General features: G+C 50.1%; 2 protein-coding genes across 2 annotated transcripts in view; one reads left to right on the plus strand and one right to left on the minus strand.

The window, feature by feature from the left end:
- Positions 1 to 6,520, plus strand: part of LOC306820422 (calpain-2 catalytic subunit-like) — an 11,606-nt gene extending 5,086 nt beyond the window's left edge. The window contains exons 6-21 of the mRNA XM_079338250.1: positions 119 to 202; positions 394 to 479; positions 1,103 to 1,177; positions 1,252 to 1,412; positions 1,495 to 1,664; positions 2,144 to 2,155; positions 2,269 to 2,480; positions 2,564 to 2,600; positions 2,966 to 3,031; positions 3,234 to 3,291; positions 3,585 to 3,649; positions 4,135 to 4,203; positions 5,179 to 5,257; positions 5,344 to 5,460; positions 5,545 to 5,603; positions 6,306 to 6,520. Of these exons, the coding sequence (XP_079194376.1) occupies positions 119 to 202; positions 394 to 479; positions 1,103 to 1,177; positions 1,252 to 1,412; positions 1,495 to 1,664; positions 2,144 to 2,155; positions 2,269 to 2,480; positions 2,564 to 2,600; positions 2,966 to 3,031; positions 3,234 to 3,291; positions 3,585 to 3,649; positions 4,135 to 4,203; positions 5,179 to 5,257; positions 5,344 to 5,460; positions 5,545 to 5,603; positions 6,306 to 6,329 (1,374 nt within the window). The 3' untranslated portion in view covers positions 6,330 to 6,520. The remainder of the gene's footprint in view (positions 1 to 118; positions 203 to 393; positions 480 to 1,102; positions 1,178 to 1,251; positions 1,413 to 1,494; positions 1,665 to 2,143; positions 2,156 to 2,268; positions 2,481 to 2,563; positions 2,601 to 2,965; positions 3,032 to 3,233; positions 3,292 to 3,584; positions 3,650 to 4,134; positions 4,204 to 5,178; positions 5,258 to 5,343; positions 5,461 to 5,544; positions 5,604 to 6,305) is intronic.
- aars2 (alanyl-tRNA synthetase 2, mitochondrial (putative)) overlaps positions 6,517 to 12,500 on the minus strand; it is a 10,251-nt gene continuing 4,267 nt past the window's right edge. The window contains exons 9-22 of the mRNA XM_079338249.1: positions 12,085 to 12,199; positions 11,705 to 11,832; positions 11,477 to 11,615; positions 11,175 to 11,344; positions 10,979 to 11,092; positions 10,628 to 10,768; positions 10,402 to 10,539; positions 9,571 to 9,674; positions 9,366 to 9,474; positions 9,017 to 9,142; positions 7,764 to 7,874; positions 7,560 to 7,643; positions 7,248 to 7,361; positions 6,517 to 7,163 (exon numbers count right to left, since the gene is read on the minus strand). Of these exons, the coding sequence (XP_079194375.1) occupies positions 6,996 to 7,163; positions 7,248 to 7,361; positions 7,560 to 7,643; positions 7,764 to 7,874; positions 9,017 to 9,142; positions 9,366 to 9,474; positions 9,571 to 9,674; positions 10,402 to 10,539; positions 10,628 to 10,768; positions 10,979 to 11,092; positions 11,175 to 11,344; positions 11,477 to 11,615; positions 11,705 to 11,832; positions 12,085 to 12,199 (1,761 nt within the window). The 3' untranslated portion in view covers positions 6,517 to 6,995. The remainder of the gene's footprint in view (positions 7,164 to 7,247; positions 7,362 to 7,559; positions 7,644 to 7,763; positions 7,875 to 9,016; positions 9,143 to 9,365; positions 9,475 to 9,570; positions 9,675 to 10,401; positions 10,540 to 10,627; positions 10,769 to 10,978; positions 11,093 to 11,174; positions 11,345 to 11,476; positions 11,616 to 11,704; positions 11,833 to 12,084; positions 12,200 to 12,500) is intronic.

Genomic DNA, 12,500 nt, shown 5'->3' on the forward strand with positions numbered 1-12,500 from the left:
ACAATCTGTGTTTTCATCACATCATACATTCGAGTGTAATTGAGATAAATTGTGTTTTTGTTCTGGCTGCATGGAAGGACAACACAAACATTCTACCAACATGTGATTTTTGTTTTAGATTACGAGCTCAGCTGACTCAGAGGCAGTCACTCATCAGAAGCTAGTGAAAGGCCACGCCTACTCTGTGACAGGAGCAGCTCAGGTAAGAGGACACGCCTCCAAATATGCTCGAAATATGTTAGTATGTCAGTGTGTTGCTTAATGGAGCTCAACATTCTTCCTGCTTGTTGTTTTTTAAGTGGAGTAGTACATATTCAGAGAGGGGGCGGGACTTCTGCAAGTGACAGGGATGCTGTTCATCCAATCATAATTATTCTCTGTGTTTGGCTGCAGGTAGAGTATCGTGGAAGCATGGAGAAGCTGATCCGGATCAGGAACCCTTGGGGTCAGGTGGAGTGGACTGGAGCGTGGAGTGATAAGTAGGTAACCCGACAGCTCAGGTGAACACAGGTGAACATGTGGGTGATCATCTGTCTGGTACTGTAAGGAGAAGTGCATGAACACAGTGTATGAAGTACTGACAGCTCCAGGGACAAGCTGGTGACTCCCGTCGTAACATGACACTGAGTTACCTGAGAAGGTGTCGAGTTCACACCTGCAGCTCCTGACAGTTTGTTTCATCAGCCGGCCCCTCCCTGCGGTGGGCCTCAGCCGGGTGGAGTCAGTCAGCGTTGATCCTGTGACTGCTTCATCAGACAGGATGAATGCTGCCACCTGCTGGTCGCTGCGTGCAGTGTGAATAAAACACTGTGACTTCAACGTGCAACCAAAAGTTTCAAATACAAAAGTTTTTAATTTGCATGAAAATATTTCTCAATTTTTTTCTAATTTCAATAAATATTCTTTAAAGGCTGAAAAGTCTTCAGTTAACACTGAAGACACCAGAGTATCCTCAGAGTTTATCACAGGAGGTCACACCAGGAGTCAGGAGTTGATTAGGGCGTGGTCACATGGACGGCGGTGGGGGGTCATGGTCATGTGTGTTAGTTTGTGTGGACAGAAAAGGTTCTCCAGCGTGATGTTGATGTTCGTCCTCCCACAGCTCGTCGGAGTGGCGTTATGTCAGCGATGAGGACCGGGAGCGTCTGAGTCACCGCTCCGAGGACGGAGAGTTCTGGTAAAACTTCATCGCCACCCTCCCTGATCTTCATCCTCCGGTGCGTGACCTTAACCCTCTGCTTTGTCTCGCAGGATGTCCTTCTCTGACTTCCTGCGTCATTACTCCCGGCTGGAGATCTGTAACCTGACGCCCGACGCCCTGAGCGACGACTCGGTCGCTAAGTGGTCTCTGTCCAAGTTCGACGGCACCTGGAGAAGAGGGTCCACCGCTGGGGGCTGCAGGAACTTCCCCAGTAAGTACTCCTGTGAGACACAGAGCAGGGCACGCCTTCCTGTGTCTCAGGTAACGTGTGACCTTGTGTTTCCTCACGTCAGACTCGTTCTGGACCAACCCTCAGTTTGTGATCAAGCTGGACGAGGAGGACGACGACCCTGATGACGGAGAGTCCGGCTGCAGCTTCGTGGTCGGTCTGATCCAGAAGAACCGCAGACGCATGAGGAAGATGGGCGAGGACATGCACACTATGGGATTCGCCATCTACGAGGTGAGAAGCAAACATTTGAGGACTCTTGTTTGGTCGGAGTGAAGCATAAGTTTTACCAGCTGATGACATTTACACCCTGCAGACAAATTCTTGAGGTCACTGTTAGCCCTGGTCTGGACTGTTGGACCGGTTCTGGACTGTGTGACCGGTTCTGCGGTACATGAGACTTTGAGCTCAAGTGCTTTTAGATCAGCTGTGAATGATCAGGACGAACAAACGTCCCATAGGTTTATTCCCTTTACACAAACAGAATGTCAGGTGTCCCGGTGCTAACAATCAACAAAGGCAATAAAGCCGAACTACAACATTGAAGACACATTTACAAATCTATAAAAAACACAACATGAAAAAAGGTGGAATGTAGGAGCTTGAGGACATAATCCGCTCAGCGACAGGACGTCTATGGAGAAGGCGTTTAAAAGTGAGTGAACATAATTGGTCTGTAGAATGATCTGAATGTTCTTCTTCTTGTGTTTCAGATTCCTGATGAGGTAAGAGGACGACAGGACGACCTGCAGCGCAGAGTTTGACCCTCAGGGTGTCAAAGATCCTTCTAATGTCGTCTGTCCATCCGTCCGTCTCTCTGCGTCCGTCTCTCTGTCAGTTCTGTGGTCAGAGGAATGTCCACCTGAACAGGAACTTCTTCCTGAGACACGCCTCCAGCGCTCGCTCTGAGACCTTCATTAACCTTCGTGAAGTCTGCAGCCGCTTCGTCCTGCCTCCTGGAGAGTACCTGATCGTCCCGTCCACCTTCGAGCCGCACCTCAACGGAGACTTCTGCGTCCGGGTGTTCTCTGAGAAACAGGCCGAGTTCCAGTAAGTCCACGCCAAGCGTCCCGAGAGCGGCTGCTTTAATGTGGTGCCCCGTGTGAAACGTGTTCATGTGTTTGTGTGTGCAGAGAGCTGGACGACCCCATCGAGTCTCGAGTGGAGAAGGTGAGGTGACCTGACACCGATCTGAGACGTCTTCATTTCATTAGACCCGTTTACGAGCGGTCCGGTTCACTACGCGTTTATTGGTGTTTCCTCTGACCTTAAGGGCGGAGCTAGACACACTGCTGTCTGTTGATTGGTCAAAAGAATCGTCACTTCCTGTATGACGGGGTCACTACGGCTGGCAGAGTTTTGTAACCTAGCAACAGTAAGCGCTGCTTAGAAGCGCCCTGGAGCTGAGGTGGCGGGCGTTAGCGGACGCACGCCCTGCGTCATGTTAGCCTCACATAGGTCGATCCTCTGTGTTGTGACATCATCGTCACACCTCTCTGTTAACATGTGGGGGGGGGGTCCACTTCCTGTTTCAGATTGAGATCGATGAGGACGACGTGGACGACCGATTCAGAGGACTGTTCAGTCAGCTGGCAGGAGGGGTGAGTGGAGTCAATATCATCATAGACCGGTGGGTCGGGGCCCAGAACAGTAGGGACCACATGAGGACCACTGTCCTAGACTTGTCCAGTAGGGGGCAACTCTGGTCCTAAAGATACATTTAATTGATGCTGTTGATGTGACATAGGCCACGCCCCCTTCCCGTATAGTTTGTGATGTGATAGTTCTGTGTCTGTGCTGCAGGACTGTGAGATCTCGGCCTTCGAGCTGAAGAAGATCCTCAACAAAGTGGTGACCAAACGTAAGACTCACAAGACCTTCATTTAGGATGAACATTACTGTCTCAGGTCTGCTGGTCTCAGGTCTCAGGTCTGCTGGTCTCAGGTCAGCTGGTCTCAGGTCTGCTGGTCTCAGGTCTGCTGGTCTGAGGTCTGTTGGTCTCAGGTCAGCTGGTCTCAGGTCTGCTGGTCTCAGGTCAGCTGGTCTCAGGTCAGCTGGTCTCAGGTCTCAGGTCTCAGGTCTGAGGTCTGCTGGTCTCAGGTCAGCTGGTCTCAGGTCAGCTGGTCTCAGGTACTCAGTCTTTGTCTCTGACAGGTTCTGACATCAAGACGAGCGGCTTCAGCCTCACAACATGTCGCAACATGGTTAACCTGCTGGATGTATCCTTCCTCAGAAAATAACACCTGAGAGCTCAGGGGGCTTAGAGGTCAGGAAGGTTAGAGGTCAGGGGGCTTAGAGGTCAGGAAGGTTAGAGGTCAGGGGCTTAGAGGTCAGGAAGGTTAGAGGTCAGGGAGGTTAGAGGTCAGGAAGGTTAGAGGTCAGGGAGGTTAGAGGTCAGGAAGGTTAGAGGTCAGGGAGGTTAGAGGTCAGGAAGGTTAGAGGTCAGGGAGGTTAGAGGTCAGGAAGGTTAGAGCTCAGGGGGCTTAGAGGTCAGGAAAGTTAGAGGTCAGGGGCTTAGAGGTCAGGAAGGTTAGAGGTCAGGGAGGTTAGAGGTCAGGAAGGTTAGAGCTCAGGGGGCGAGGTCAGGGAGGTTAGAGGTCAGGGGGGTTAGAGGTCAGGGGTTAGATGGTGAGAAGGACTGGGTGTACTGGGTCCAGATAAATCTGATGATGTCACAGATCAGATCCTGAACCTGAACCTGCAGAAAGACGGCTCTGGTAAACTGGGACTGCTGGAGTTCAAAGTGCTGTGGACCAAGATCGAGAAGTTCCTGGTGAGTCAGGATCAGAACCTGAACCAGAACCAAACAAGGAGTCTAAGTCCAGCCGATACTCGTGCTAATCCTGTGTGTGTGTGTGTGTGTGTGTGTGTGTGTGTGTGTGTGTGTGTGTGTGTGTGTGTGTGTGTGTGTGTGTGTGTGTGTGTGTGTGTGTGTGTGTGTGTGTGTGTGTGTGTGTGTGTGTGTGTGTGTGTGTGTGTGTGTGTGTGTGTGTGTGTGTGTGTGTGTGTGTGTGTGTGTGTGTGTGTGTGTGTGTGTGTGTGTGTGTGTGTGTGTGTGTGTGTGTGTGTGTGTGTGTGTGTGTGTGTGTGTGTGTGTGTGTGTGTGTGTGTGTGTGTGTGTGTGTGTGTGTGTGTGTGTGTGTGTGTGTGTGTGTGTGTGTGTGTGTGTGTGTGTGTGTGTGTGTGTGTGTGTGTGTGTGTGTGTGTGTGTGTGTGTGTGTGTGTGTGTGTGTGTGTGTGTGTGTGTGTGTGTGTGTGTGTGTGTGTGTGTGTGTGTGTGTGTGTGTGTGTGTGTGTGTGTGTGTGTGTGTGTGTGTGTGTGTGTGTGTGTGTGTGTGTGTGTGTGTGTGTGTGTGTGTGTGTGTGTGTGTGTGTGTGTGTGTGTGTGTGTGTGTGTGTGTGTGTGTGTGTGTGTGTGTGTGTGTGTGTGTGTGTGTGTGTGTGTGTGTGTGTGTGTGTGTGTGTGTGTGTGTGTGTGTGTGTGTGTGTGTGTGTGTGTGTGTGTGTGTGTGTGTGTGTGTGTGTGTGTGTGTGTGTGTGTGTGTGTGTGTGTGTGTGTGTGTGTGTGTGTGTGTGTGTGTGTGTGTGTGTGTGTGTGTGTGTGTGTGTGTGTGTGTGTGTGTGTGTGTGTGTGTGTGTGTGTGTGTGTGTGTGTGTGTGTGTGTGTGTGTGTGTGTGTGTGTGTGTGTGTGTGTGTGTGTGTGTGTGTGTGTGTGTGTGTGTGTGTGTGTGTGTGTGTGTGTGTCAGACGATCTACCGGGAGAAGGATGTGGATAATTCGGGGACCATGAGCTCCACAGAGATGAGGATAGCTTTAGAGGAAGCAGGTAAAGAAAAACACTACTTCCTGTTCCACAGGTCAGAGTTCAGAGGCAGCCTAGCCTGTGTGTTCATGTGTGTGTGTGTGTTTCAGGGTTCAGTCTGAATAACCCCCTCCATCAGGTCCTGGTTGCTCGTTACAGTGAACCTGATCTCACCATCGACTTTGACAACTTCGTCAGCTGTTTGTTTCGTCTGGAGACCATGTTCAGTGAGTCCACATAGTCCTCATGGTGATGATGATGATGATGATGATGATAATGGTGATGATGATTAAACTGTTTCCCGTCCACAGACACGTTTGAATCTCTGGACAAAGATAGCTCAGGAAGCATCGAGTTAAGCATTCTCGAGGTAAAAAAACAAAAACACATTTTGTTGATCGGTCAGCTTTTTGTTTGATCACAACGTCAGCCATTTCTTTATGAAGAAGCCCAAAGATTAGAGATGACCTTGTAGTTCTTCCTGTGACCTTGTAGTTTTTCCTGTGACCTTGTAGTTCTTCCTGTGACCTTGTAGTTCTCTGTGATCTTGTAGTTCTTCCTGTGACCTTGTAGTTCTTCCTGTGATCTTGTAGTTCTTCCTGTGACCTTGTAGTTCTTCCTGTGACCTTGTAGTTCTTCCTGTGATCTTGTAGTTCTTCCTGTGATCTTGTAGTTCTTTCTGTGATCTTGTAGTTCTTTCTGTGATCTTGTAGTTCTCTGTGATCTTGTAGTTCTTTCTGTGATCTTGTAGTTCTTTCTGTGATCTTGTAGTTCTCTGTGATCTTGTAGTTCTTTCTGTGATCTTGTAGTTCTCTGTGATCTTGTAGTTCTTTCTGTGATCTTGTAGTTCTCTGTGATCTTGTAGTTCTTTCTGTGATCTTGTAGTTCTGTGATCTTGTAGTTCTTCCTGTGATCTTGTAGTTCTGTGACCTTGTAGTTCTTCCTGTGACCTTGTAGTTCTTCCTGTGACCTTGTAGTTCTTCCTGTGACCTTGTAGTTCTCTTGTTAAACGATTAGCCGTTTATCTGCTCCGTCGAGCGTAAACATGAAACTGTTCTTTGTGGTTCCTCAGTGGCTGAACGTGTCCATGCTGTGATCGGGCTCCTGCAGACTGTCTTCAGCACAGATGTGATTGGTTTGGAGACGGCAGTGTGGCGTGTGTGTGTGTGTGTGTGTGCCTTATAATGATCAGGGAGTCCAAAAGTTTAAAAGCTTGTTTGCTGACGTCACCTGTAAGAATAATGTGTTCATCCTTAAAGACTTATAATAAAGACATAAACCAATCAATATGAGGAATCATTTATTTTTACATCATACTCCCACTCTCTCCTCCAATGACAGAGAGAGCTGTGGGCGGGGCTTAAAGTCACCTGTATCTTTAAGAAAGTCCAGCTACAGGGAAGAGCAGGTTCATCTCAGTCTGTGGGATGTTTTTAAATCTGCACAACTTCCTGAAAGTTCTGGATTTATACATGTTCCTGCCCTCCACAAACACACACACTCGTTATGCACACATGACCTCAGAGCCGAACCGACAACGTATAACGTATCGGTTTGTAGTAGCTCTTCTGATTGGCCGCCAGCAGCAACATGGATCCCCGCCCATCTTTGGCCACACCTCTATCCCTAACCAGCATCTCATTGGTTCACACTCCAGTGTTCTCATATGTCCCGCCCCCACGCCTCATGGTGAAGATTGCTTATTTTCTTCAGCAGGCTGCAGCTGTGATGTCACTGTGATGTCATTTTCTTCTTCATGACATCATCGCTTTGTTTTCTGGCGAGCGTATTCCTCTGCCCACTTCAGAGCCTCAGTGATGTCATCGCTGCTTCCTGTTCCCTTGGCAACCAGTGCAGAGCCCCCGGCGCTGCCCCCGAGGTGATTACACACCGCCACCGCCCAATCAGAAGCCGGGAGGGAGGACGAGTTCTGAGGAGAAAGAAGACACTCAATAAGAGCCTTCAAACAAGGCTCCGCCCCCTGTGATGTCACTGACAGGTACTTGATTGTTACCTTTGGAACCTGGCAGGCGCACAGGACCTTCCCAGAATGCCTCTGGTGAGCGAGCAGCATCACACGACTACGAGGACCCTCGGCGCTCAGCTGGTTCACCGTCTTCATCAACACCTGACAGGAAGTGGTGGAGAACAGGAGAGGGAGGTCTGTGATGATGTCACAGTGACATCATCAGAGAACAGACTGCAAAGTGTTCATTTAAAATTCACGGCTGTTTACAGAGCAGGGTGGCTCTGTGCAGGTGCATTATGGGAAATGGAGGCTCTCCCTCTGTTAGCTGTGGAGGGAGGGGGGGAGGTCTGTTCTTACCGACAGAGAGTTCGTCTCCACAGAGTCCACCAGCAGCTCCTTCCTACCATTCTTCTCCAGCAGAGCCTGAGCTTTACCCACAGCCTGAGCAAAGCATGATGGGTAAAAAGATCAGTTATTAAAAAACATGGATGACAAGCACACACACATCTGTACACACCTTACACTGGTGCTCATGAATACTCTTTATTGTGTAGTGCCTACCTCTCTGCTCTCCAGTTTCCTGATAACCGTGTTACTCGTCCTCTGCAGCGCTCTGAGCCGACTCTGCAGCTCTCTGCGCTGCCACTGAGGAATGGGAGTGTTATCTACAGCCTGTCAGACAAAGATCAGGGTTACAGGTAAACTACAGCCTGTCAGACAAAGATCAGGGTTAAAGGTAAACTACAGCCTGTCAGACAAAGATCAGGGTTACAGGTGTTATCTACAGCCTGTCAGACAAAGATCAGGGTTACAGGTGTTATCTACAGCCTGTCAGACAAAGATCAGGGTTACAGGTGTTATCTACAGCCTCTCAGACAAAGATCAGGGTTACAGGTGTTATCTACAGCCTGTCAGACAAAGATCAGGGTTAAAGGTAAACTACAGCCTGTCAGACAAAGATCAGGGTTACAGGTGTTATCTACAGCCTGTCAGACAAAGATCAGGGTTAAAGGTAAACTACAGCCTGTCAGACAAAGATCAGGGTTACAGGTGTTATCTACAGCCTGTCAGACATAGATCAGGGTTAAAGGTGTTATCTACAGCCTGTCAGACAAAGATCAGGGTTAAAGGTAAACTACAGCCTGTCAGACATAGATCAGGGTTACAGGTGTTATCTACAGCCTGTCAGACAAAGATCAGGGTTAAAGGTAAACTACAGCCTGTCAGACATAGATCAGGGTTACAGGTGTTATCTACAGCCTGTCAGACAAAGATCAGGGTTACAGGTGTTATCTACAGCCTGTCAGACAAAGATCAGGGTTACAGGTGTTATCTACAGCCTGTCAGACAAAGATCAGGGTTACAGGTGTTATCTACAGCCTGTCAGACAAAGATCAGGGTTACAGGTGTTATCTACAGCCTGTCAGACATAGATCAGGGTTACAGGTGTTATCTACAGCCTGTCAGACATAGATCAGGGTTACAGGTGTTATCTACAGCCTGTCAGACAAAGATCAGGGTTACAGGTGTTATCTACAGCCTGTCAGACAAAGATCAGGGTTACAGGTGTTATCTACAGCCTGTCAGACAAAGATCAGGGTTACAGGTGTTATCTACAGCCTGTCAGACAAAGATCAGGGTTACAGGTAAACTACAGCCTGTCAGACAAAGATCAGGGTTACAGGTAAACTACAGCCTGTCAGACAAAGATCAGGGTTAAAGGTAAACTACAGCCTGTCAGACAAAGATCAGGGTTAAACAGAAAAGGCACATATTAAATGGTTATCACATTGCACCATGGGTACTGTACCTACATCAGAGAGGACGCCAACCTCCTTGGCGAGACGGTGGGCGGAGTCAATGCTGGAGGGGGCAGAGTCCGATAGTCTGGCTGACAGAGAGTCAACATCCTGAGACAAAACCTGCCCCGCCTCTCGGGCCTGAAGGTACGAACCAATCAGAGACAACATGAACATCACATCATTGACGAATAGTTTTCAAGCTAACGCTTTCCATCCACTTTCAGTCTTTGTGCTAAGCTAGGCTAACAGGCGATGATGAACTGAACACACAAGACTTTGTGCAGTCGGAGTGTGTGACACAAATGTGTGTGTGTGTGTGTGTGTGTGTGTGTGTGTGTGTTCTGTGATGTGTGTAACTGACCCTCGCTGCTTCCCGTCCCGTCACGGCGATGATCCGGCTGATTCCTTTAACCATCTGTCTCTCAGAGACGATCAGCAGGTCCTCGATGTCCCTGGTCTGTAGCAGGTGTCTGAACACACACACACACACACACACACACACACACACACCTGTTACCCTGCATCATACACAGTTGACAGGTGAAACAGTGACCAGGTAAACTCACGTCCCACAGCAGAGCTCCACAGACGTCTGTCTGTCTGTCTGATCGTCCAACAGCTCAGAGACAGGTAACCCCACAGACACCACCCGCACAGGGTCCGGATACACCTGTACACAGACAGGTAGAGTCAGTCAGCTCACCTGTACACAGACAGGTAGAGTCAGTCAGCTCACCTGTACACAGACAGGTAGAGTCAGTCAGCTCACCTGTACACAGACAGGTAGAGACAGTCAGTTCACCTGTACACAGACAGGTAGAGTCAGTCAGCTCACCTGTACACAGACAGGTAGAGACAGTCAGCTCACCTGTACACAGACAGGTAGAGTCAGTCAGCTCACCTGTACACAGACAGGTAGAGACAGTCAGTTCACCTGTACACAGACAGGTAGAGTCAGTCAGCTCACCTGTACACAGACAGGTAGAGTCAGTCAGCTCACCTGTACACAGACAGTCAGCTCACCTGTACACAGACAGGTAGAGACAGTCAGCTCACCTGTACACAGACAGTCAGCTCACCTGTACACAGACAGGTAGAGACAGTCAGTTCACCTGTACACAGACAGGTAGAGTCAGTCAGCTCACCTGTACACAGACAGGTAGAGTCAGTCAGCTCACCTGTACACAGACAGTCAGCTCACCTGTACACAGACAGGTAGAGACAGTCAGCTCACCTGTACACAGACAGTCAGCTCACCTGTACACAGACAGGTAGAGACAGTCAGCTCACCTGTACACAGACAGTCAGCTCACCTGTACACAGACAGGTAGAGACAGTCAGCTCACCTGTACACAGACAGGTAGAGACAGTCAGGTAGAGAGACAGGTGTGTCTCACCTCGTCCACTGTCCTCAGTCCATTGATCCTCCTGGCGGTCTGTAGAGGAAGCTCCTGGCTGTGGACGACCTGATTGGCTGAGATGATGTCACTGACACACCTCTCTACCTGCTGCAGCTGCTCGACGCTCAGTGAACCCTGAGGACCAATCACAGACAGCAGACTCTGAGACGCACTTCCATGACGTGACCTCACTTCCTGTAAGTCTGGTGAGATGTCATCAAACCTTGACGCTGAAGTCGAAGCGGAGGCGGTCAGCTGACACGTGAGATCCTCTCTGCTGGACGGACGCACCGACCACTTCTCTGAGAGCGAAGTTCAGGATGTGAGTGGCCGTGTGTTTGACCATACAGGAGACCCTGTGCACCTGAGACACACACCTTTCTCTCATTAAAACACAGCAGCCAATCACAGGCGGCCCTGGCCCCGCCCATTTCAGCTGTCCTCTACTGCCCCCCTCAGGACCAGCTGTGCATGCTTTCACCGCAGAGTGACCTGACAGGGGCTCCTCAGGGCTCTGGACCTGGACCACAGAGTCTTTCATGGTTAGCACGTTTTAGAAGGAAAACCTCTTTACCTGGTCCAGGTGAAGCTGCACCTGGTCTCCAGGCTTCAGGCTGTCAGCTGCAGTCACCTGATGGACCACGTAGCCTCCTGCCTGGACCACCGCCTCCACAGGGTACAGGACGTCCTGAGAGACAGGAAGCACAGCTGGAGTCAGACCTCACCTGGACACGCCACAGGTTGACTTCCTGCCAGGCGTGTCAGCTGACCTGCAGTCCGTCCCGTGTGAAGTAGCCCAGGTCATGTGACTGCCCCCCCTGCTCGGAGTAGAAGCAGGTTTGGTCAAGGACGACCCCGCAGCACTGACCTTCAGTGACCTCTGACACCAGATTCTGTCCGTCATACAGGGCCAGGACAGTTGCACGGCATGCTGGGAAAACTGAGAGAGAAGCCAGAAGCATGAGCTGTCTGACAGGAGGCTCCTCCCACTGGACTGAAAGGTCAGGCAGGTGGACACAAGCAGAGCGCCCTCTACAGGTTTGTAAAAGAAGGTGTGAGGATGCGTGTGTACCGTATCGGTTGTTCTGCAGGCGGTACTCGTGTTTCAGGCGGTCGTCCGTGTGAGGAACACGCCGGCGCTGCAGCTCGGCCAGGCTGAGGACGTCCAACATCACCTGAGCCTGATCAGCTGCCTGCTGACCGGACTTCACCTGAGGGGGACAGAGACGTGATGACACCGTCATTGAGGAGGAGCCAGGGGCATGATGGGAGCTGTAGTCCACCTGCAGACAGTCCTCACCTTCTGGTTCTCCTCCATCAGACGGTCCAGCTCCTGACGCTCCACCTGGACCCCTCTCTCCTCCAGCATCAGGTCCACCAGGTCCAGAGGAAAACCCAGGTCCCTGTGCAGAGACCAGGCCACCGAGGCTGACACACACACACACACACACACACACACACACACACACACACACACACAAACACACACACACACACACACACATGATAAACACACACACACACACACACACACACACACACACACACACACACACACACACACGATAAACACACACACACACACACACACACGATGGACATACGTTAATGAATGGTAAAATAATGTGCAGGTTGAATTCACAGTGTCGGTGTGCAGCTGCAGCTGATTGGAGAACTGACCAGGGAAGACTCCATGTTTGTAGTCCATTCTGTTGAGTGTTCGGAGGATCAGCCTGGTGCCCTGCTGCAGAGACGACAGGAACTGAGCCTCGTTCTCATTAATGACGTCCACGACCTGAAAGACAACACCTGTCAATCACAACTTCCTGTTTACAACCAAACCAGAGAAGCTGAGTCAACAAGGAAGAAACACGGGGACGTGGACTTTATATCAAAGTGAGACTTACACTGAAACACGGGGACGTGGACTTTATATCAAAGTGAGACTCACACTGAAACACGGGGACGAGGACTTTATATCAAAGTGAGACTCACACTGAAACACGGGGACGTGGACTTTATATCAAAGTGAGACTCACACTGAAACACGGAGACGAGGACTTTATATCAAAGTGAGACTTACACTGAAACACGGG

The sequence above is a fragment of the Symphodus melops genome (genome assembly GCF_947650265.1).
Source record: "Symphodus melops genome assembly, chromosome: 2".
Lineage (NCBI taxonomy): Eukaryota > Metazoa > Chordata > Actinopteri > Labriformes > Labridae > Symphodus > Symphodus melops.